The 22,492-nt window shown below is 54.2% G+C and overlaps 1 protein-coding gene across 4 annotated transcripts in view; it reads left to right on the top strand.

Annotated features, from left to right (window-relative positions):
- Positions 1-1,800: 1,800 nt before the first annotated feature.
- DHRS3 (dehydrogenase/reductase 3) overlaps positions 1,801-22,492 on the top strand; it is a 41,102-nt gene continuing 20,410 nt past the window's right edge. The window contains exons 1-2 of one of the 4 annotated variants that reach the window (XM_068538917.1): positions 1,801-1,910; positions 2,671-2,929. In XM_068538917.1, the coding sequence (XP_068395018.1) occupies positions 1,825-1,910; positions 2,671-2,929 (345 nt within the window). In that variant the 5' untranslated portion in view covers positions 1,801-1,824. Of the gene's footprint in view, positions 1,911-1,939; positions 2,035-2,333; positions 2,930-22,492 lie in introns of those variants that run through there. The other 3 variants (XM_068538919.1, XM_068538921.1, XM_068538918.1) reach the window with 3 other exon arrangements.

Raw genomic sequence — 22,492 nt, 5'->3', positions numbered from 1 at the left:
CAGGGGTTCCAGTTCCAGACCTTCCCAGTTGTCTTCTTGGCAGGCCCGGCAGACACCGGCCACAGCTGGGTGGGAAGGGCCTGTCTCTCCAGGGTTGGGATTTCTTTTCCATTTTTACAGACCTCCTAGGTGGGAGGAGGCCGTCACATTGACGAAGTCCTGCCTTTAGCCGTGGCCTGGGAGTCTATGAAAGAAATGGCCTGCCTTTCCGTCCAACTTTCGGAGGGAGCCTGGTCTCCACCTCTCTCCTCCCCTCCTGCCAGAGTGGGGTGGGGTGGGAAGAGGAATCACGTCTGGATTTGGATTCCTCCCTTCTGCACTACCTGGCAGATGGGGATAATAATAACCCCCTTGCAAGGTCAGTGGGAGGATTAAATTTCAGGATCTAAGCCCTCAGTGTAGGACAGTGTCTCATCCAGCCCCACTCTACCAAACCCTTCTTGCTCTTCCAGCGGTCTAGATAACGATTTTCCAAATTCATCTAGAAGGAAGATCCTCGCCTGCAGAATTTCTCTCCAGAACTAGAGGGTCTTTGCAGCCCAGGGAGGAGTTAAACTCCAGCCACCCCCTCCCCAAACCAGCATTTCTCAAAGTGATTTTCTCTCCTGATGCTCAGCAGAGCATTAAATGTACTGATTCCAGCACACCCAGCCCTGCTGAATCAGAAGGTCTGGGGGCGAGGCCCAGCACTCCTCGTCTGAACAAGCCTCTCGCTGGAGAACTGCTGCGCCAGATTACAGGGCAGCTCCCTGGCTCACCCCCTCTCCTCCAGGCCTGGGACCATCAGGGGCAGCAGGAGGCAAGTCCCATCAGCACTTTTAACTGGGCCTGCTTTTCAGTGACTCACCTCCCAGACTTCCTGCCACAGACAACTCTAAATAGCTGGGTCCCACCCTCCAGCAGGGGAGACATTCTTATTGGGGGAAAGCAGGAGGTTACAAGGTGGGTGCCCCACTAGGGCAGCCCAGGGAGACCCAAAGAGAGAAGCTGCTGCCTATACAGCAAGGGGGGTGGGGGGCGCGTGGGTTTAGCACGTTTTGTTTACAGGCGTTTGCTATTAAAGAAATTGCTGTCAGTCAAGGTAATTCTAGCCCAGATGAGCAATAAATATGCACCCAGCTAATCGTACGGGGATTTTATTGGCACTCTGGGGGCAGAGGTTCCTTTACCCTGCCCCACCCCCCCACACACACACCCCTCAAAGCAAAACCCTGCTCCCCAGCTGTTTCACCCCAGCAACGTGAGGGACCCGGGGCAGACTTAGAAAGTGCACTCTAAGTGAAGACTGGAGGAGTCTGGGCAAGGGTCAGAAGTGGCTCCCTGGTCCTATGGAGGCAGGGAATGATCAAATGACCTGAAATAAACCCTGGGCGACCTGATGGATCAAGACAAGCGCGAGCTCTCCCGGGCCTGCCCCGCACGCAGGGGCGATCACCTGGCCCGCAGGCTCCCCTGCTCGGGGAGACCGCGTCCCGGGCCAGGAGGAATGTCTCGAGGAGAGAGCCGGTTCGCAGGAGTCGGTTCCAGCGTGTGCGAGTCACGGCGGCGAGCCCTCAGGGATACCGCCGGCAAGCCCCGGCTTGCAGCGAGGGGAGCCGGCCCCGGGAGAGCGGAGTCGCAGCGAGCCCGTGTGCGCGCCCGCGCGCGCACCCCGCCACTGCGCAGGGGGAGGGGAGCTCGCGGCAGCCACTCAGAGGAACGGTAGTGAAGCCTCGGAACAACTTTAACTGTCAATCAGACTTAATGGGGTATTAAAAAAAAAAAATGGGGGGAAAAACGGGCCGCCTTCTCGCTCCCAGCCAGCCGCGGCTGCCCCGGGAGCGAATGGATAGGGCGGCGCAGACCAGGGCGTCCGATCCACGCGCGCTCCGCACCCGGGCCCTCTCCAAGTTGGAAAGGACAAAAAGAAGGCAATAAATGCTAACAAGGGAGAGAGAGGGAGCCGGATCGAGCGGCAACTCCCAGCCTCTGCTGGAAGAGAGAGGGAGGGAGGGAGCCGAAGAGAGCGGGCGCGCGCGAGGGCGAGCCATGCACGTAAAGAAACTGACACCCGGACCCCCCACTTCTCCTGCACGTTGCTGGCAATCAGATCGCGTTTAAGCAATTTCCTGAGCCCAAGAATAGCAATGAGTCGGGAGGCTTTCGCGGGCTGAAATTGGGAGCTCCAAGCACTTTTCCCCCCTACTTTTTTTTTTTTTTTCCTGGAGAAGGGGGGGGGGGGCGCTCCAATTTGGAAACAGCTTTTTTTTTTTTTTTTAATCTTGCACTTTGAAACCGCGGGACTGTAGCAGGGTGCGCGCGTGTGGTTGGTGCCTTTTTTTTTTTTTTTTTTTTTTTTCTTCCCCTGCCTAAACTCCTCTGTCAGCCTGTAAACATTACCTGAGAATTCCCCAGCCGAAACGGCTGCTGGGGCACGAAAGTTCTTGTTAGAACTTTCCACCTCCGGCTTCCCCTCCACCCCTCTTACTGTCCCAACCTTCTGAGACGCTTTTTCTCCTCCCGAGGATTTATCTCACCCACCCACCCACACCCCCCCCCCCCCGCCCTTTTTCTCACCCGGTGCTTGCTTTGCATTTGGGAAGAGGTGATTTCAAGAGTGGCCAGGTGGGACGCCTCTCTGCCCCTTATTCGGTGTATTTATTATTGTTTGGGGGTGTTTTCTTTTTTAAGTCCTGTTTTGTGCGGTCCGGGGAGTTTCGCCCCCCCACCCCTGCCCGGCTCCGCGGCGCGGAGGATGGTGTGGAAATGGCTGGGCGCGCTGGTGGTGTTCCCTCTGCAGATGATCTATCTGGTGGTGAAGGCTGCCGTCGGACTGGTGCTGCCCGCCAAGCTGCGGGACCTGTCTCGGGAGAACGTCCTTATCACCGGCGGCGGGAGAGGCATCGGGCGCCAGCTCGCTCGCGAGTTCGCGGAACGCGGCGCCAGAAAGGTACCGGGACACCGCGACTCCAGGGGATGGGGGCCAAAGGCGAGGGGGACCGCGGGGACAGGGGGTGCGCCCACCTGCTGCCGCTGCCGGAACCCGCGCCCAGGGTCTGAAAGTCGCCGGCCACCCTACTTCTCTGCGCCACCCGTGAGTGCTGAGCTAGTCGGTTTCACCGTGTACATTTCCCGGGCACCGGACTGTCTTTTTTGGCAGGTCCGGGGCTGACCCGCTCCTCTGGGATCTGTGGCTGGCTGTTCACCCCCAGCTCGAAACTTAGCTGACCCCCCCCCCCCTTCCCGACATTCCTCCCTCCCAGAGGAAGGTGTTGTGTTTTCCCTCTCGTCTTTCCCTCTTTTGCCGCCACCCTGGTGAGTGAAGGGTGTGTGCGCTCCTGGGTAGAGCTGGGAGCCGCCTGTTAGCTGGCGCTTCATATTTTCCTTGGCAACCCGCTTCCCAGCCCCAACCTGGGCGGCTGCAGCTCTGGAGGCAAGAAAAGAGGGGATACTTGGTTCGGGTTTGAAAAGGAAGAAACGGTGGTGGATGTCTAGCCTAGCCTGATTGATAGGCGCTCGGAGGCCCAGGTGTTTGGAAATCTGGAAAGAGGGGACAAGGTAACCAGCAGCTGATAAAGAGCCCTTGTTCTCACTTCAATGCTGCCTCCGCCCCCCCCCCCAAATACAGCCCCAGAGGGGGTCCCTCCCCACTGAGGGGCGAGGTGGCACTGTGGTGCAACCCCACCTCCCCAGCACCCACGCTCTGCCTTTAACTTTTTGGTAGTCCCAGCACCTCTTCCTCCACTTATCCCAGACCTGGTGCCCAAGAGTGTGGAGAGTGAGCCAGCTGTCACCCAACTCCGACCCAAGCCAGGCTGACTCACCCAGTGACTAGAGCAATAGAGAGAGAGATTTGAGGCTGGCTGTCTCCAGCCAGCCCTGTGAAGAGGAAGAGCAAAAACAGGGAATTAGATTGAAATTTAAACTGTTGTGAGCGAGGGGGTGAAAGGGCCGGCAAAGCCAGCTGATCTGACATGGAGCCACATACCTAGGGGATTAAGTAAATATGTACTGTAGAAAACCAAACCTGCATGTAATTCCAGGTTGCTTTTGTTTTGTTAAATACTGCCCTGAGATTTACAATTCCTCCGGGGTGGCTCTGACTGGGACTGAACTTTGGAGCGTGAACCATCAGCCAAAGCCGATTGCCGGATTAACTCTTCCTTCCCCAGGCGGTGCCTAGGGGTGGGTGGGTGGGGGCAGCTGTAGGTTGGGGGCTATCAAGGCTGAGCTAGCTGGGGTCAGCTGTCCTGGGCTCCTGCTTCTCCTTGGGTGGTTTGGACAGCTGCTTGACCTTGCAGTTGGAAGGGGAGTTTGAAAGTGTTTTTAACCCTTGGACACACGGAAAAAGGAGAAGCAAAAGTTCTTCTCAGCAGTTTCGTTTCCTTGAGGTGATGCCCCCTTTGTGGAGGCGTGGCAGATGAGGGTGCCCTTGCAGAAGGATGCAGGGTTTGGGACAATCGCATGTGATTGTCATTCCTTAGCTGTCTGCATCCCACAGAAACTTTCTTCTGACTCTTCCAGCTGGCCCAAGTCCTGGGTCTCTTTCGCTGCTCTTGTAACTGGCTGCAGTAGGCATATGAAGAACTCTTTCAGTCAATCTGGAAAAACTTGACTGACTATAAACAAGCCTAAATTGAAAGAAGTATATGGCATTGTGGGGGGGGGAGGGGGGAGAGCGGCAACCTGTAAGTCCCTTCGCTGGGAACCATGCCCCGCCTAACTTGGAATAGATATCTTCTTCCAAAGAATAAATCCAGGGCCAGTGAGAAATATGTCTTAAATTGGTATCTGGTCACCAGAAACAGGATCCGTGGGGCCTATGGAACTTCCAGTGCCATTCACCCTGGGTTCAGTCCTCGGACCAGTCAGGATGACCGAGAGCCCTCCCTCTAACTCATAATCATCTGACCAATTACTGGAGCTACTTTTTAATGAGCTTTCCGCTCGCTGTCACAGTGGGGAATTTGAAATCAAGGTTTCTTGCCTGAGTCCATCTGGGGCCCAGTGAGAGGACCTTGGGACAACTCCCAGAGCTGAGAGCGTTTGGGGGCTGGTGGGCTTGGGGACAAAGGGCCGGCCGAGTGTTGTGGAGTGGGGACTTTGGAGGAGATGGCTGAGAGAGTTGTGTGGATGGTGGGCTCGGGGTGGTCCTGGAGCTGCTGGAGAGAGCGGGGGAGCGTGCCACCAGCTGCAGCCTGCAGCAGTGTTAGACCGGTGACCTTGATGGACGGGTATGACTCTCCTCCCCTTGGTGGAAGTAAAGGCTGGACCTGAGGGGAAAGGCCCCCTAAAGAGAAAGAAGGGAGGAGAACCAGAGTCTCTGCAGATAGCTGGCATGTCCAAGAGAGGTCCGTCTACTCTTGGGGGGAGTGACAACCCAGTTTCCCATAACGACCTTGAGTCAAACAGGATTTGGCAATATTTGTGAGCAGTAGTGCACCTTAGGCTGCAAAGGTGACCCAAATGAGGGTTTTTCTTAAAGGAACACAAAGGCGCCAGGAGTTGGAAAGTTCCCCACCTGGAGGTTAACTCTGCTTAGCCACCATGTACAAGGTTAACCCGGGTAGAGCCAGTCATGGTCCGGGTCTCTAAGGCAAAGACTCTTGCTGCTTATTGCCCACTACAACCCTTTTATATTTTCTACGTCCTCCTGGATTTCCTTCCACGAAAGCATTCATAGAGCTTGGGCTCACCCTTTCCCCCACGAGGCTCCTGGCAGGCTGGTGGCAGGCCCAGCCTCCAGTCTTTGACCTTGACGTGGTTTTAGCAGGAGTCCCCTGGAGGAGAGAGTGAACTGTTTGTTTGGAAGTATTTGCAGGGGCTGTTCCAGCCTCTGGTCCAGTAGGAGGCAAGTGGCTGGATTAGAGCCCTGGGCCATGACTGTAGGACCATAGAGGCAGGGGCAGCACACCAGGGCCCAGTCCCTCCATGGAGAAGGGATAGAGCCAGGACTCGGGGGCCCATTTCAGGGGGCCAGTATAAGAACTGGCTCTGAGTTGCACCTGCTTTGCTATCATCGAATTTACATTCCATGGGTCTGTAGCCCTGTTCCTAAAGCAGCTCACCAGGAATTAGCCCTTCACGTAGATTTGTGAATCCTATTCTCCATCACATCCATTCAGCAAATCCCATATCCTTCCCACCCTGGCACTGGGGCAGGCTGAGGCCCAACTATCCCTTGACGACCATCTCTGAGAGACCTAGTCCAGCAAACCTACCTGAGATGCCTATCAGGTGTTTGATGCAGCTCTGGGCCTGGAGAGGGGCAGAGACATGGCCAGGTGCTTACAGTCAAGGCACAAATTATAGTGTGTATTAGTTTCCTGTGGCCGCCATAACAAATGACCACTAACTTGGTGGCTTGCAGCAGTAGAAATGTATTCTCTCACAGTTCTGGAGGCCAGAAATCTGAAATCAAGGTGTTGGCAGGGCCCCACTCCCTCCGAAGACTCTACGGGAGAATGCTTCCTTGCCCCTTCCAACTCCTGGTGGCTCCTGGCTGGCGTCCCTTGGCTTGTGGCAGTGTCACTCCTATCTCTGCCTCCACCTTCACCTGGCTGTCTGTCCCTCTGTGTGTCTGTGCGTCCTCTCATCTTCTCCTAAGGACACCAGTCATTGGGTTTAGAGCCCACGCTAAATCCAGTATGACCTCATCTTGAGATCCTTAACTAATTACATCTCCAAAGATCCTATTTCCAAATAAGGTCACATTCTGAGGTCCCAGGTAGACATGAATTTGGGGTGGGGGGCGGTGCTAAGCAGAAGAAGCCCAGAGCTATTAATCTATAACAAGGGTGCATGGAAGGCTTCATGAAAGAGGTGGCATTTGAGTGAGGCTTAAAGAAGGTCAAGAGTTTCAACCAGAAGGGATGGGGGAAGGGTAACCCAGGTTCAAGAAACTACTGATCAAAGACTGTGTACCTGGCTGAAACTGGGGAAGGGAGGTAGAAGGCAATGAAAGGAAAGGATGTAGAGCGGATTAGGGATCCGGAGAAGTAAGCAGTTTGTATCTCAGACTCTGAGTTAGGCCAGTACTGATGAGAATAGGAAAAAGGAGAAAGAAGGGAGAAGGGTCCAGACAGGTAATCTTGGGCCCCAGAGTCATCAGGCCAAAATAGCTGCATTAAACAATTGATGTGTCATGAAAGTCACAAAGCCGCGATGACATGGGAGACAGCAGTGGCTCACCTCCCCCCTCCTCACCCTGAATGCAGCCTTTGCTGGGACTGTTTAGGAAAAGTACCAGGTTCTCTCTTTTTTTTTTTTTTTAATCATTTTATTTATTTATTTTTGGCTACTTTGGTTCTTTGTTGCTGTGCGCGGCTTTCTCTAGTTGTGGCGAACGGGGGTACTCTTCGTTGCGGTGCGCGGACTTCTCTTTGCGGTGGCTTCTCTTGTTGCGGAGCACGGGCTCTAGGCGCGCGGGCTCCGTAGTTGTGGCTCGCGGGCTCTAGAGCGCAGGCTCAGTAGTTGTGGCGCACGGGCTTAGTCGCTCCACGGATGTGGGATCTTCCCGGTCCAGGGCTCAAACCCATGTCCCCTGCATTGGCGGGCGGATTCTTAACCACTGCACCACCAGGGAAGCCCCAGGTTCTCATTTGATGCAGCCTGGGAGCAGGAAAGTAGGCTACCTGTCCTACCCGAGGCATCTAGGAAAATTCTTCCAGCTTGCAGCATCTGGCCCTTGGGTTTCAAACAATGGGCTTTACAATTTGGACTGTCACCTGAATAGACAAAACACCTCCCTTTTACTGCCCCACCTACTTCCCCTGGGGAACAAAGGTGCCCACATCTTGGGCCACGCCCCCTGTGGCCGGGCTCACCTGGGTTCTAGACCTGACTTTGCTACAACCCTGGAAAAGTGGCTCCCTTCTCTAGGCTGCAGCTAAGAAGCACACTCATAAAATGAGAGGGGATGCAATGATCCCTAAGACCCTGGCATGCTCTAAAATTCTCATGTTATGGCTCAGCCATCCCAGGAAAGCAACCGAGTGCCAAGGTCTCTGCAAAAGACATTTGTCCTCATCACTGCAGATCTCAGCCTTTCTTGCTACATATCAGATCCCACTGAATGGAAGAGAAGCAACTCGGAGTTGGAAAATATGCCCTCAGTCTGTAGGAGGCCCCACACCCATTACTAAACTCCCTTCACAGCCACGGGGTAGCCGGCTGCCGGGATTCATTTCAACTCTTTTGCAGAAGGTGTTAGCAGTTTTCAACTTGTAGCTTTCAAGGGAACAAAGGGCCCAAGTTTCCTAATTAGCATGTCAAGCGGAACTTCCAGTGTTTATCCTAAAATCAGAGAATGCTCCCTAGATCTAGAAATACTGACCCTGAGTCAGGAAGTCCATTGTCCGTCTACCTGCCCATCTGTTCATTCTCGTGCAGACTCCCAAGCTCTTCTGAACTTTCTGCTTTTCAGAGCCTGGGCCATGGGTTTATCCCTGCACAGAGCCCTTCCGATTTCTTTATCAAGGTAGTTACTTTCTCTGTCCCATCTCCATCTGGTGATTTGTTGAGAAAATGATTCTCATCACTTGGAGAAAATGACCTCGGCCGTATTGATGAGAAGGGAGCTGTTAGCCATCCTTCCCCCCCCACCACCCCACCCCCAGGAAAGAGATCTAGTTGTTACAGTCGTTACAACTTCTCCCTGGAGGCCTTATCCCAACCTGCCACCCTCAAAATCCCACTTAGTTCTGGGTGCGAGTGCAGGAAGAATTCCAGACCCAACCTGCCATCCTCCAAATCCCACTTAGTTCTGGGTGCAAGTGCAGGAAGAATTCCAGACCCAACCTGTTGTTCTGTATCCTCGGGCAGAAGCACGACCACACCTAGAATGTTGTAAGACTTTCTCCTAGCTGCCTTCAGAAGACACAATTTTAACAATACACCAAGTATATAAGATATCTGAAAGGGAAACATTTGAAACGTATTATTCGTATTATTTGTATGAACCACGAAGGTCAGGGAAGAGTTGAAGCCAAATGAAAAAGAGACAGGCAAATCTGTTTAGAAGCTAGCATCCCCAAATGCACGCTCGTCTGCTGTGGGGTGAGTGAGGTCCCTTAAAATGAGTGCCGTCTTAAGAGTTCTGGATTCTCAAAAAGAGAGTGCCAAATATCAGAACAGTTTAGCAAATGAGTGGTTGGTGGGAACTCACTCATTTATACAACAAACCTACGGCGCGCCCTCTGGGTTCTAGGCACAGAGATGCAGCGGTGAGCAAAGCAGACAACAGTCCGCGCCCATGGAGAGCCTGACGGTTTGGTGTGGTGAGGGAGACAGATAATAAACAGGATACAGAAAATAGCCCGTTAGATCGCAGTAAGGATCTAAGTGCTAAGCAGAAAACAAATGAGGCAAAGTAGAGAAAAGAAGACCTGGCAGGAATGAAGGGAGCAGTGTTCCGGGCAGAGGGAAGAGTGAGGGTCTCAGAGGAGAGGATGTACCTGGGATATCTGGGGAACTTCAAGGAGGCCAATGTGGCTGGAGCAGAGGGGGCGGGAGGAAGAGGGCGGCAGTGTGGGAGCAGGGCAGGGGGTGGGCGAGTAACGCAGGGGGTGGCGGCGGGGAGCAAGGCAGGGCTGATGGGGCCCAGCAATCTCTAGAACCGGCTGTGGCTTTGGCTCCAAGTGAAGCCGGGAGCTGTTGGAAGGTTCTGAGAAGGGAAGTGACATGATCTAACCTAAGTCTTGGCAAGATCACCCTGGTGGGGGTGGGGGGGAACGCAGGGGGGTCAGGCCAGAGGCAGGAGAGGGATTAGGGGCACTTCCACGGCTCCCCTAAGATCATGGCACCAGGCTTGCTGGGCCTCCTTCTGAGAGCGTTCCAAAGCTCAGGGCCTGCCCTCAGCTTTGCACTTGGATCTTTGTTTTTGGGGTTTCTTTCGGCCGCGGCATGGCATGCGGGATCTTTGGTCCCCGACCAGGGATCGAACCCGTGCCCCCTGCAATGGAAGCAGAATCCTAACCACTGGACCGCCAGCGAATTCCCCTGCACTTGGATTTTTTTTTTTAGAAGACACTGCCCGTCTCCTCTGATATCTTGAGTCAAATGGAAGTGTGTGGGCTGAAGGGGGATCTGTGTAGGCTGGTGTACCCCTAGAGGGGTGGGTGCGAGGCGTCCGGGACCCAGGCCTCGGAGTCTGCTGGGGAGACCGGCGCTCAGCAAGTTCTGATCTGTTCTTGCTGACAGCTGTGATGTTGTGATCTGGTCCTTGGGTGAAAAATGTCTGCCAACTTGAGGGTGACATGGCTCTGGGGCAATTGTGACTATGTCAGATTCATTCATCGATTCAGCCAGCTAGGCTTGAAGCTGCCGCAGGGAACCACATAAACGAGGTACTTTACGCCCTGGTGCGATGCCCGTCTCCAGGTAAAGCCCCTGACACTTTGGAAAGAGGAGTGAGCTCCAGCAAGATGACTTCAGTGGTAACAGAGATGCACTTCCTCTAAAAAGAAACTAAAAGCAACTGTACTGGGGCTCCAGAGCAAAGGAGCAAAGGAGATGCTTTCTCCAGAGCAAAGGAGACGCTTTTTGGTTCCACTTTGTCGAAGGAGCTTGAGTGCATTGCGGTCAGTGATGGTCAACACTTTGAGAGGGTCCTTGAGCAACTGGAGGGCGCCCAGGGAGCAGGCTCCGGATGACAAGGACAAGAAGCCACGACTTATGTGGGACGGCAAATCCATGAGCGTTTGCTTGACTGCTTCAGGGGCTGGAGGTGGCATTGGCCACCTCCTTAGAGTTTGTGAATCGTCGTTACCAGCGTGATAGCAGTGAGGACAGTTACGCAGAGTCAGGGGCCAGGAGGAAGAGAGGCCACAGCATCAATCAACCAATGCTTAAAAACTAAAAGACAACTCTGCTCAGCCTTGACCTCACCGGGGTCCTTCAGTGACTGGGTCATTCCTTTGTCCGGCTTTTGCAGGGTGCTGGAGAGAGGAGATGAGGAAGACGAAGAGGAGGAGGAGGGAGGGTGCAGGCCAGGCCCGTGTTCACATCCTTCATTTTGACCATCACTCATACCTTAGACCCGAACTGGATGCTGACGGTGTCCTTGGGCTCCTCATGCAACACGTGACATTGGTCCATACCCTGCATGACTGTGGTAGCCTACAGGACTGCACAGTACTTTTCTCACATTCATTGTCTCACCCAGGCCCGGAGGCAGATGTGATCAGCAGCCCGTTGCTTTTTTTTTTTTTTTTCTTTTCTTTTTTTTTTCCCAATTAAAAAAAATTTTTTTTAACTTGTATACAATTTTTAAAGGGTCCTTTCCATTTACAGTTATTACAAAATGTTGGCTACATTCCCCATGTTGTGCAGTACATCCTTGAGCCTGTCTTCTGCCCACTGGCTTGTACCTCCCATTTCCTACCCCTATATTGCCCCTCCCTCCCCACTGGTAAGCACTAGTTTGTTCGCTATATCTGTGAATCTGCTTCTTTTTTGTTATATTCACTAGTTTGTTGTATTTTTTTAGATTCCACACATAAGTGATATCATACAGTATTTGTCTTTCTCTGACTTATTTCACTTAGCATAATGCCCTCCAAGTCCATCCATGTTGCCGCAAATGGCAAAATTTCATTCTTTTTTATGGCTGAGTCGTATTCCACGGTATATATACTACATCTTCTTTATCCATTCATCTGTTGATGGACACTTAGGTTGCTTCCATATCTTGGCAATTGTAAATAATGCTGCTGTGATCACTGGGGCGCACGTACCTTTTCAAATTAGTGTTTGTGGGTTTTTTCCGATATATACCCAGGAGTGGAATTGCTGGGTGACATGGTAGTTCTATTTTTAGTTTTTTGAGAAACCTCCGTCCTGTTTTCCACAATGGTGATCAGCAGCCCATTTCTAACATGCAAGTGAAGTGAGTCGCCCAGGATGCTTGGCCTAAGGCAGGTTTTGAACCAAGGATTTTAGCTTCAAAACTAGGCCCTTTCCCCCTGGGTCAAATAATATCAGCCTGGCCTGGCCTACCCCACTCAGGGTTATGGAGAGGTCAAGAGACAAGCTGTTTTATAATGGGAACTACCTCGTACACAGAGGGCTCTGGAAAGAGGATTGGTGAGCAGTCCAAGAGTCAACAGGATGTAGTTAAGTTTGCCTTCACATTTTTTTAAGCACTGAACAGCAGTATTTGCATACAATGAGTGGGATACTTGCCAAAGTGTTAAGGTAGTCATTGGTTATCAGGGTTTGCTTTGAACAACTAACTGATAAGCAGGAAAACAGCACAGTTGTATTTCACTCATTTACAACCAGGGTGGCACCTCTAGCTGGAAGCCAGCTTTGAGGAGTGAGTGGGTTCCGGCTCCTTCCAGCTAAACCTGAGGTCACCAAGCTGGATCTTCCCAAGTGACCGACAGCTTTGATAATTCAGAGAAGGGAGAGATCACTGTAAATTAAGGAAATCTTAGAAGACTTCTTGAAGGACGTGGCAACTGAAGGGTTTGCAGTAAGTCTTCATCTTTTTCTGGTTGTGGAGCCGTTTGAGGATCCGAAGAAAGTATAAACTTTGTCTCAAGAAGGATGCACGAAGAGGCAGATTTTTATACTTTTAACGGGTCCTTGGACCGCCCCCCCCCACCCCCCATGCCTATCCCAGACATCAGGTTAAGAAGCTTTGGACTAGATCCAATCAAAACCCATCCAACTCCTTTAGGCTCAGATTCAGGGCCCAGGACTGGAGCTTATGTAAGAGGCAGGAGACTCTGGGGTCCTGCGACCCAAAGCCAGGGTCAAGCCAGAGTGGACAGTACCGATTTGTGGCCAACGAGCGTCAGCCTGGCAAAGGCCACTGGGCCCAAGCCTTCCTGATTCTGTTGGCCACACCCTGCTTTGGGGAATTCGATCTTGAATTCCCTTTTCAGTGGCCTTTCAGGGAAGTGGCTAGAAAAGCATTTTGAGCAATGAACCATGTGATTATTTTGTCCACACCGAAGCATACTCCTAGAAAGTGTTTACAGATAACTGTCTCCTGTCTGCATGTCATTCTCCTACAGACCTCTGGCCCGTCTGAGCCCCAGCAGCCCCAAGGCAGACCCCAACACCAGCTGAGGTTCTAGGGCCAAGTATTCAAACTGGGTTCCAGAGCACCCAAGGGGTTCCAAGAAGGTGGGACCCCATAGGAGGTAGAGCCGATAGGGTTCCGAGGGGCCATCGCCTCCATTTAACCAGATCAGCTTCACTTAAGGTCTTGTAGCTTAGAATTCTGTGTAAGATTTTTGTGTGCGTTTTGAAAGAATGCCATTACTTCAAAGAGAAGAAAAAAAATAAAGCCTTGAAAGTAAAACGTTCTAGGAAATTACTTAGGACACACTGCTCTCCTCAGCTGCTCCTTACTGGACTCGTTGGGTCCTCGACTTCTGGCTCTTTACTCCAAGGTGAAGAAGCTCGTGGACAGAAGTGTCCTCCTCCTAGCCTGTGCCTTCGCCCCTCAGGAGAGGGTTCCCCACTTCTACCCCAGGCTTGTGGAACCCCAGGCGCTGCTCAGCCCTCAGCCAGGCCCCCTCCGCCACCACTAGGCAACCCCTGAGCTAGAAGCCCTAATTACCCAAGCAGGACTGAGACAGCCTCCCAAAGGGCACCCGGCCCAAATTCAGCTCCCAGTCCTGGGAGAAGGTGACTCGGCCATCCCAGCCCCAAAGCCAGGGCTGGCCCGTGGGCAGTGTCACAGCCGCTGAGGTCTTTCGAGTAGTAGAGACCAGCCCACTGGCTAGAGCACTCTTGCAATTCATAATGCCAGCCAGGGCTGCTGGGAGCCAGTGCCTAATCCCTTAAATCCTAAGAGGCCTCCCAGCGACCTGCTGTGTGACCTGGGACAAATAGCCACCTCTCTGGGCTTCCCCCATCTGAAAAACGAAAGTGTGAGGATTCAGTGAATTGACTTCTGTAAACCTCTTAGCCCAGCACCAGAGCATCTGCAAGAAATGATGGCTCCTTGCGGCCAGGGTCGGGGTGGGGAGTATAGTGGACGCCCTCCAGCCCTGGCTCCGCACCTTTTGCTACTGGGCCAGGTGCTCTGCTGGGCACAGGGGCAAAAGGCAAAGAACCCGCTGGCCAGAGTCACCCTGCTTCTGGGATTCGGGAGGAAAAGGAGGATTCTGCCCCTGCCACAGAAGTCCTTGGGAATTTTAGCTCTTGACCCTTTCTAGAAATCAGTAAGAAGGAATCACTCTCCGCACAGGGAGGGCTTAGAGCCTGGCATCTTCCCTCCCACTGGAGGCCGATGGCCCCTTGCCTCATGGACAGGGGCTGGTCCAATGCAGGCCTTTCTCCAGCCCAGGCACGGAGGCTGGTCAAGACCAGGGCCTCTGCTGTGGTCCCGGCTGCCCACCCCCCAGACAACCACCCAGCTTCCCCATTCGTCATTTTCATCTCTGTGTCCAAGTAGCTCAATTGGTCAGGGTTGGGCTGTGGTGAGGCCAGAGTCATGGGTTACCATGGCAACTCCCCATGCTTGTGGTTGCTTGTTGCCATGTGTCCTCTCCAAAAGACTGTGAGATCCTTGGGGGGCAGGGGCGTGTCCTCTCACTCACCAAGTGTCCTAGGCACCTGGCACAGTAGCTGGCACACAGTAGGTGCTTAATAAATGTTTGTTGCCTGAGTGAAGGCATGACTGAGCCATCATAGCTAGTTAGAGCCCGTGCCTACTGAGCACCTATTGATACTACGTGCCAGCACCTGACATGTAATAAAGTCAGTTCTTTCCCACAGTGAGCTCCAGTGTGAGAACTATTATCATCCTCTTTTTACTGGTCAAGATTCTGAGGGCCAATAACAAGATCACACAGCTTGTGAATGACCAAGTGGGATTTGAACCCAGGGCGACTGCCCTTGAACCAGTGAGTTTCGTTGCCTCTCCATTAATCATTCTACAGGACAGAATAGGTCATGTTGACAGCCCCGAGCAGCGTCAGTGCGGCACCTGCTTTTAGCTGCCGGCAGTCTAAAATGGGTCAAACAACATTAAGCACAGCACTCACTCCCAGGGGTGAGTCTGGAGGTGTCCTTCAGCTTGGTTTATTGACTCGGGTGACCAGAAGGTCCCTGGGTAGGTCTAACTCCAGGCCTGGCTCCCGGTGCCGTCAGGACTCAGTGTCCCCATAGGCAGGCACTCCCTGTGGTGGGGCTGCTCACGTCTGCCCCATGCTGCCTTAAACCCCCAGCTCCCAGTCAAGTGGGGAGCGGGCAGACCCGTGTCCTCCCCGCAGCATTTCCCGAGGCTCCAGGAATTGAGTCTCCCTGGCTGTGACTGGGTTGGGCTGAAGCAATCGCTGGCAGTGGTGCGGTCACTGGCTGGCTGGCTGTGGGTCTCAGGCCTGACTCTGAGCCAGGAGTGTACCGGCTCCAGCCAAGCCACAGTGTGTGAAAATGGCAAGGTGGGCTTCTGTGGGGGAAATTGGGCTGCTATTACCAAGGAGCAAGGGGGTCAGGAGCAGACGTATAGTACTCCGTCTTGTAGAGGGACCAATCCAGTTTTGTCATCTCAGGCAGAAACTTCCAGGAGCTCCAGGCCTCTCTTAGCCGGTCCTCCCAGGTCTAGTCCTGCAGACCTTACCAGGTCATTTACTGACACCAACTGAAAAGACAGAATAGACTTTTCCGGCTTGAGCTGAAAGCTGTTTGCCCTTAGGGAGTTTGTACTTCAAAGAGGCAACTTGAGCAGCCACTTAAGGTGGTCTAGCAGGTTGTCAACAGACTTTCTTTGTAACTTTTTCCAGAAGATTTAAGGCCACTGGATAGAAGAGTAAAGGAAGCCCCTCTGCTAGGTCACTGTTAATACTGATGCTTCCCTGGGTGTGAGAAGCCAGCTCTCTGATGCAGGGTCCTTCCAAGGTGGGAGGAAGAGTCTCTGGGTGCCTCTAGAGCTCCCAGGGCCTGGGGGACACAGTCAAGCCCAGCTGGCCAGCCCAGCACGCTCTGACCTCTCACAGGCCCTGTAGCAGGTCATCATGGGGAGCTGGGACCAGCGTGACCACAAAGGGTAGTGTGACCTTCCTGCAGGCAGGCAGTCCTGCCAGACACACCCACATGCAGTCAGGCCACCCTTGGCTCCCACATGCCATGTCCTCATGTCTCACATGGCAAAGGGGGCAGTCTCGCCTCACCTCTCCAGGCCACTTCCCTGTGAACCCGCAGCAGAAGTGGTGGGGGTCCTCCAGGCCCACCAGGAGCATGCGGAAGTGTGGGCTGGGAACACTGTGTGCCCTCAGGGCTCACGCCTCCTTGGCTGGCTGACCAGTTGTCCTGGATTGGGGGCCACCTCTTGAGCCTTCATGTTGGCAGGTGTGTGTGTGTATGTATGTGTGCGTGTGTGTGTGTGTGTGTGTGTGTGCACCCATGTCTAGTTTTCTTTCTTTCTCAAGGAGCCAGTATACAATCGTGATTCAGATTTTGAGCTCAGGAGTCAACAAACCAAAATTCATATGCTGGCTCTTCCACTCACTTGCTGAGTGGCCCTAGGCAAGTTACTAGACCTCTCTGAGCCTCAGATTCCTCATCTGTAAAATGAGATCTCAGTGAGATACTGTATGGCAAGTCCTGGCCATGCTGGTGAGGCTATGGATCGTGTTTGACGGTCCACTGCAACCCCTCTCGTGCACTCTCTGCAAAAGCCTCTGGGGCATATCTTTATGACAGAGAGCTTGTTTTAAGTGATGCCGATAGGTTAGTGTGGGGAGGGGCGCTGTGCCACTGAGAGCCCACAGACTTTGGAGAGACAGACTCGGGTTTCAGTCCCAGCCCTCAGGAACCTCTCTGCCCGAGCTTCCCGTGGCTGCCTTAATACACACCACACACTCAATGGCTTAAAACAGCACACGTTTATTCTCTCACAGCTCTGGAGGTCAGATGTCCAACACGGTCTCACTGGGCTAAAATCAAGGTGTCAGGGTTATGTTCCCTCTGGAGGCTCTAGGGGAGAATCCATTTCCTTGCCCTTCCCAGCTTCTAGAGGCGCCTACATTCCTTGGCTTGTGGCCCCTTCCTCCATCCTCAAAGCCAGGAGCATTGCATCACCCTGACCTGGCTTCCACGGTCACATCTCCCTCTCTCTTCTGTCTCCTTCCGCCACTTCTCAGGCCCCTTGTTATTATACTGGGCTCACCTAGATAATCCAGTACAGTCTTTCTATTTTAAAGTCAGTTGATTAGCAAATTTAATTCCATCTGCAACCTTAAATCCGCTTTCCCATGTAAATTAACATAGTCACAGGTTCTGGGGATTAGGACATGGGTGTCCCGGGGGAGGCCATTATTCTGCTAGCCACACTCTCAGCCTCAGTTTTGTCATCTATAATGTGACAATGCCAGTCCCAACCTCCCAAGTCCATTGGGAGGAGTCCAGAAGACTGTCGAACATGCCAGCCAGGGGCTCAGAAAATGCTGGTTGGATCTGCCCTGAACACAGGCTGAATGCAAAACTGTGTTCCAGGTGCCACCCAGAGTCACCAGGCACGGAAGATGTCACAGTCCCTGCCACAGAGCGGCTGGCATTGTGGCTAGGGCAGTAGAGTGTCTTCTGTAGGGTTTGTCCTTGGAGAGCAAAAGAGAACAGGGGACTTGAATTGACCCCACACTGGGTTGGCAGCTGCTCCAGAGAAAAGAAAACTCTGGGTCATCCCGGAAGGCTTCTTATGGGGGTAGATTTGACAGTACGGAAAGGTGTGCAGGGGGCTCTCCTAGGTCATAGGGCCAAAGTGGGCATTGCAGGAGAAAAATACACAGCGTTCTGGGTCCCATCTTCGGTCTAGCTGGGAAAAAGGACCCATGGCTCTCAGTGACACCGCAGTGTGATGGGTACTCTAACGGAGCGGGATGCAGTTCTGAGCACAGGGCAGGGTTTCCAATCAGTCTGTGCCATTGTTCATAAAGCTCTTCCTACACACTAAGTGATTTACAGGGACAATCTGATGTGCTCCTTGGAGCAAGCTAGTGAGGGAGGAGCTATGACTGTCCCCATTTTAAAAATGAGAAAACTAAGGCTCACAGAGGTTAAATACTTGCCTAACAGCACACACAGCCGTGGGATCTGAATCCGGGCAGTCCGGCTTCTGTGGAAGGAAGGCTGGCAATGGCTAGGACCAGGGTCTAAGGTGAGGCATCAACAATGAGGTGGAGGCCACAGAAAGAGAACATTCCAGGCAGAGGGGAAGAGCACATCTGGAAAATGGGAGATGAGAGACCCTGGCCTGGCCAGAACAGAAGTGTGAGTGGAGAATGGTGGGAGATGGGCAGGGCAGAGCTCATATAGAGCTTGGTGGCCGTCGGGTGGAATTGGGACTTTTAGAAGAGCGCTAGGGAGCCACAGAAGGGTTTCTACAAGGTGCATGACCAGACTGGGGTAACGGCAGGTGAGGGAAGCCTGAATTTCCAGCAGAATTCTCTCATGTTGGAGGGCTGGGGCGCTCTCTGAGGACCGCTGAAATCCATTATTCTGCAGGGCTGGTGCTAAAGGGAAACCCCGCCTCGCCTGGCTTCCTGGGCCGAGGCCCATGTGGCTTTGCTCTCAGCATCCTGGCCTTTGCAGGATGTGCTGACCAGGTCATTTCCCGTTGCAATGTCCTGTCACTTCCCCTGAATCCCCCAGCCCTCCAGGGCCAGATCCCCAGCCTGATAGTACGACGCCAGCCAGCCGGAAGGGTCAACCCCATACCGTTTGACCTTCGTCCAGCAGAGATTAAACTGATTCCTAATTAATAGCCTGTAGGATAGACAGTTACCTTGGTACAGCCTGCAAGTAATTTAAAGCTTGTCTTCAGGAGGCCGGTCCATAAATAATGCTTAATTAGCTGAAGGTTTCCCTGGGACACACCAGCTCAAGGGCCTCTGAACTTCAGGTTGGGGTGGGTGGGAAGGGGATGCTGAAAGAGTTACCCCCATAAAAAAAGCTGTCTTTCTTTACCCAAAACAACAGCTATATTCTCATCTTCGCCAGCAGCTCCCAGAAGTGGTGCCAGGGTCCCAGCTCAGCCGCTTCCTGGCTGTGCCCTTGACATTTCCAGGACCTTAGTGCCTCATCTCTAAAGTGGGCCCCAGCTCAGGTCCACAGCCCCTTGAGGACTTGCCTAAATGTATGGGTCGAATTAAGGGGGGAAAAAGGGATTTTAGAGCTTTTTGGATTTTGGAAGTGAGGCTAAGGGGTTGTGGGCCTCACTATAGCACCTTTGAGAAGCTCCTGAATAAATGCTGACCATGGCAATGACCATTAGTTACATGGCTACTGTTGCCCCTACATCTAATATGCCTCCGCATTGCCTGCTTTTGCTTTTTGCATGTGTCCATTGGGTGCACAGACAGCCCTTAACTAGCTAGCTGTTGTCAGCTGTCTGTTTGGGATGTGTTGTCCATTCTACAGCAGGGAGTGACTTGGTTGGAGCAAGTTTCCTGCAGCCCAGGGAAGGCGTGGAAGGCCCGAGAGCCCACATTTTGTCCCCCACCCTGGGTACTGCTACTAAGCACTCTCTGTGTATGATCGCCCTGCCCAGCTTCCTGGGTGTGCGACCCAAGCTGTCACACACGACCCCTCGCTCAGAAGCGCCCTGTACTTGTCAATGCCCTGCTGTCACCATTGTGAAATTCTCAATAATTTTTCAACTAGCGGCTGCACATTTTCCTTTGTCACGGGCCCAGCGAGTGATATGGCTGGTCCTCATGACAGCCATACTGCCTGGCTCGTCAACTTTATCCCTCCCAAGATCCTCTCCAGGGATGTTACCATCCGTTTCACGGGGGAGGCAAAATGATTTCATTCATTCACTCACGTATTCCCCAGGCACCTGATGACCAAGCCAAGTGCTGGGAACACACGGTGAGCCTACATTCTAGAGTGTGTGTGCACTGGGGGAAGGGGACAGACAATAAACAAGCAAACAAATAACTTAAAATTTCAGATAGTGACACAATGTTGGAAAGACAATAAAACAGGGTGATGTGAGGGAGAGGGACTTAAATATTAACTTCAGTGAAAGGGAAGCTGGAATGGGCTCTGGTGTTATAAGCTGGGTTCTTGGCGTGCTTTTTAAAGATCTGGGGTCATTCTAGGTTCCCCAGCTCCTAAAAGGATTTGAGTTAGTGGGGTCCAAGTAGGGGAGCCAGTGTAGGGGCTCCTGGGGCGCCGGGGACTATTTACCCATATGTTCCCATAGCCCCAGCTTCTCACAGTAAACACAGAAGGCTGAGTTTGGGGGGCTGGGCGGGGAAGGAGAGGGCTGGCCCTGCTTTCTCTGAGCGCCTCCAAGTTCTCACAGGCCAGGCCCCTGCACCTGAGGCTTCTAACCAGCCGTGGCAGCCTGGTCAGGGTTTCTTGTACTTTTGACCTTCCCCACACCAGCAGAGGGAAGCCAGTTTCAAACCTCCCCACTTCCCCGGTGGGAGATGGTGAAGCCCAGAGATGCCAAGTGACTCATCCAAAAGTCACACAGCAAATCAACTCCAGAGCAGAGTGCTGGTCGGCCTGGCCCCAGTCAGGCGGATTTCCATTCCCAAGGGCAGTTCAGAGCCTGGGGCTGCCAAGGGTAGGCAGTCCAGGGCCGCTCTGGGAGCTCTCTGGAAGAAAGAGTAGCCCCCTGCCCTGTGGAGTTGGGGAGTGGCTGGTGGGCTGCCACCGGGACACTTTGGCACCCGCTTCCACCTGGAAAAAGGGCCTCCAGCGCCCCTGGCTTCGGTGAAGAGGAATGAGTTTCCCAGAAAGCTGAGTGCAAAGGCAGGCACTTCCCCAGTCTGTTGGGCAGAAAGCCCAAAGCTAACCCCAGAGGCCCAACTCTCGGGTTTGGGGGCCCCCTGGGGAGGCAGGGGATGGGGTGCCTAGTGGAGAGGCTGACCCTGGGTGAGTGGAAGCTGCCAGGCTCCAGGGGTGCTCCGGAGGAGGGAGGCCGCGCTCCAGCTGGGCCGGTGCCTGCCCGGGGGGCGGCGGAGGAGGCGGCGGGAAGGTTCACGCTGCGGCCAGCAGACTGGCTGCGTGTTGCAATGTCTGGTGGCGTTTGCAGCATCCTGTCCGTGTGTGCAGCTGGGGTAACCTCGGGCCGGCGCGGAGGAGCGTGTGTGGCTCTCAGGCCGCGCGGCCTGGAGGCTGCTGGCACCTTGCATCTCATTTACAGCTCCGGGTTCAGCCGCAGGTCAGCGGCGCGGGTGACATCACGGCGTTTGTTTACCGCTTTACCGCTCGGCCGGAGGGAGGAAGCGCGGGCGGTCCCCGCAGAGGGAGGGGATCTTTCCACCCCCCGCACCCCCCCCGCGCCCCCCGCGCCCCCCGCGTCCGACCCCAACCTGGCCCCCGCCCCGCACCCCCCCGTGGCCTTCCGCCCCTCGCCCCGCCCCCTCCCCATGCACACCCCGCCCCCAGCCCCACTCTCCTCCCCGCTGCCCTTTCCCCTTCTTCATCCCCAGCCCCATCCCCAACACGACGCCCCTCCTCACCCTCCCGAGACCCCACCTGTGAAGCCCCTCCTCATCCCGGCACCTCCGGCCACAGCCCCGCCCACACCCTCCCCCATCTACCTCCCCCCGCTTCCCCTACCCCTTCCACCCCTTTCCCGTCCGCCCAATGGGAACCCGGCCGAATCCCCACATGGGACTCCAGCCCAGTCCCACCCCAGCCCCTCGCGGGACCACCGCAGGACCCCACCCGCCGCCCGCCCGTCCCTGGGCCCATTTTCAGAAGGACTTCCGGGAGCCTCCTGCCAGATCCGTTGAGGTTTCCCCCGGCGACTCCTCCTGCCACCCACTCACCCCATCATGTGAGCGGCGACCCGCCTCCTTGCACGGAGCGGGCTGCGATGCCCGGCCACTTTGTTATCGGAAACTGGTGTGTTTACCCGGGCACGCTAGGTGGGTAGCTGGCCTGCTTGGCCCGAATCCAGGCACCCTCCACCTGGAACTCTCTCCTCCCTCACCGCCCCGCCCCTCCCTCCGCTTAGGCTGAGTGTTCTGGAAGCTGAAGGGACCTGGGGAACCTAAGTCAGGATCTTTCTCGTCCTCCATACCTGGAACTTGCCAAAGCCCGCCTTCCCAGGAGAGGGAGGCTCAGGGGCTCAGTTATGGCAACTCTGTTCTTCCCTTTTCTCAGGCCAAACCCTTTAGGGCCCTCTTGGCACCCCTTTTCCTCTGAATCCATCCTCCTCCATCACCTCCACCCAAGTGCCCCAGCCCCATTCACCTCCACCTATCACATCGGACTCCTGTGGGTGCAGCAGGGCCCTCGTCCGCCTCCCTGGTTCCCGCCCCCATTCCAAACCCACAGTGCTGCGATCAGAACTCGTTCCAGAATCCAAGTAGAGCCGTCCTTTCTCTGTTCACAACCCTCCGAAGGACTTCCATCTCACTGGGAATAGAATTCAAAGCCCACCACCCCACCCCACCCATGGCTACAGCCCCTAACCTCACGTCTGGGGCTGATCCCACTCAGCTCTTCCACTTGGCCTACTTGCTGTCCCCTGAACACACCAAGCTCATTCCTACCCCCGGGCCTTTGCACTGGCTGTTCCCTCTGCCTG

This window comes from Eschrichtius robustus, chromosome 3 (assembly GCF_028021215.1).
Source record: "Eschrichtius robustus isolate mEscRob2 chromosome 3, mEscRob2.pri, whole genome shotgun sequence".
In the NCBI taxonomy this organism is placed as follows: Eukaryota; Metazoa; Chordata; class Mammalia; order Artiodactyla; family Eschrichtiidae; genus Eschrichtius; species Eschrichtius robustus.
This window is presented reverse-complemented; position numbering and strand designations above follow the sequence as displayed.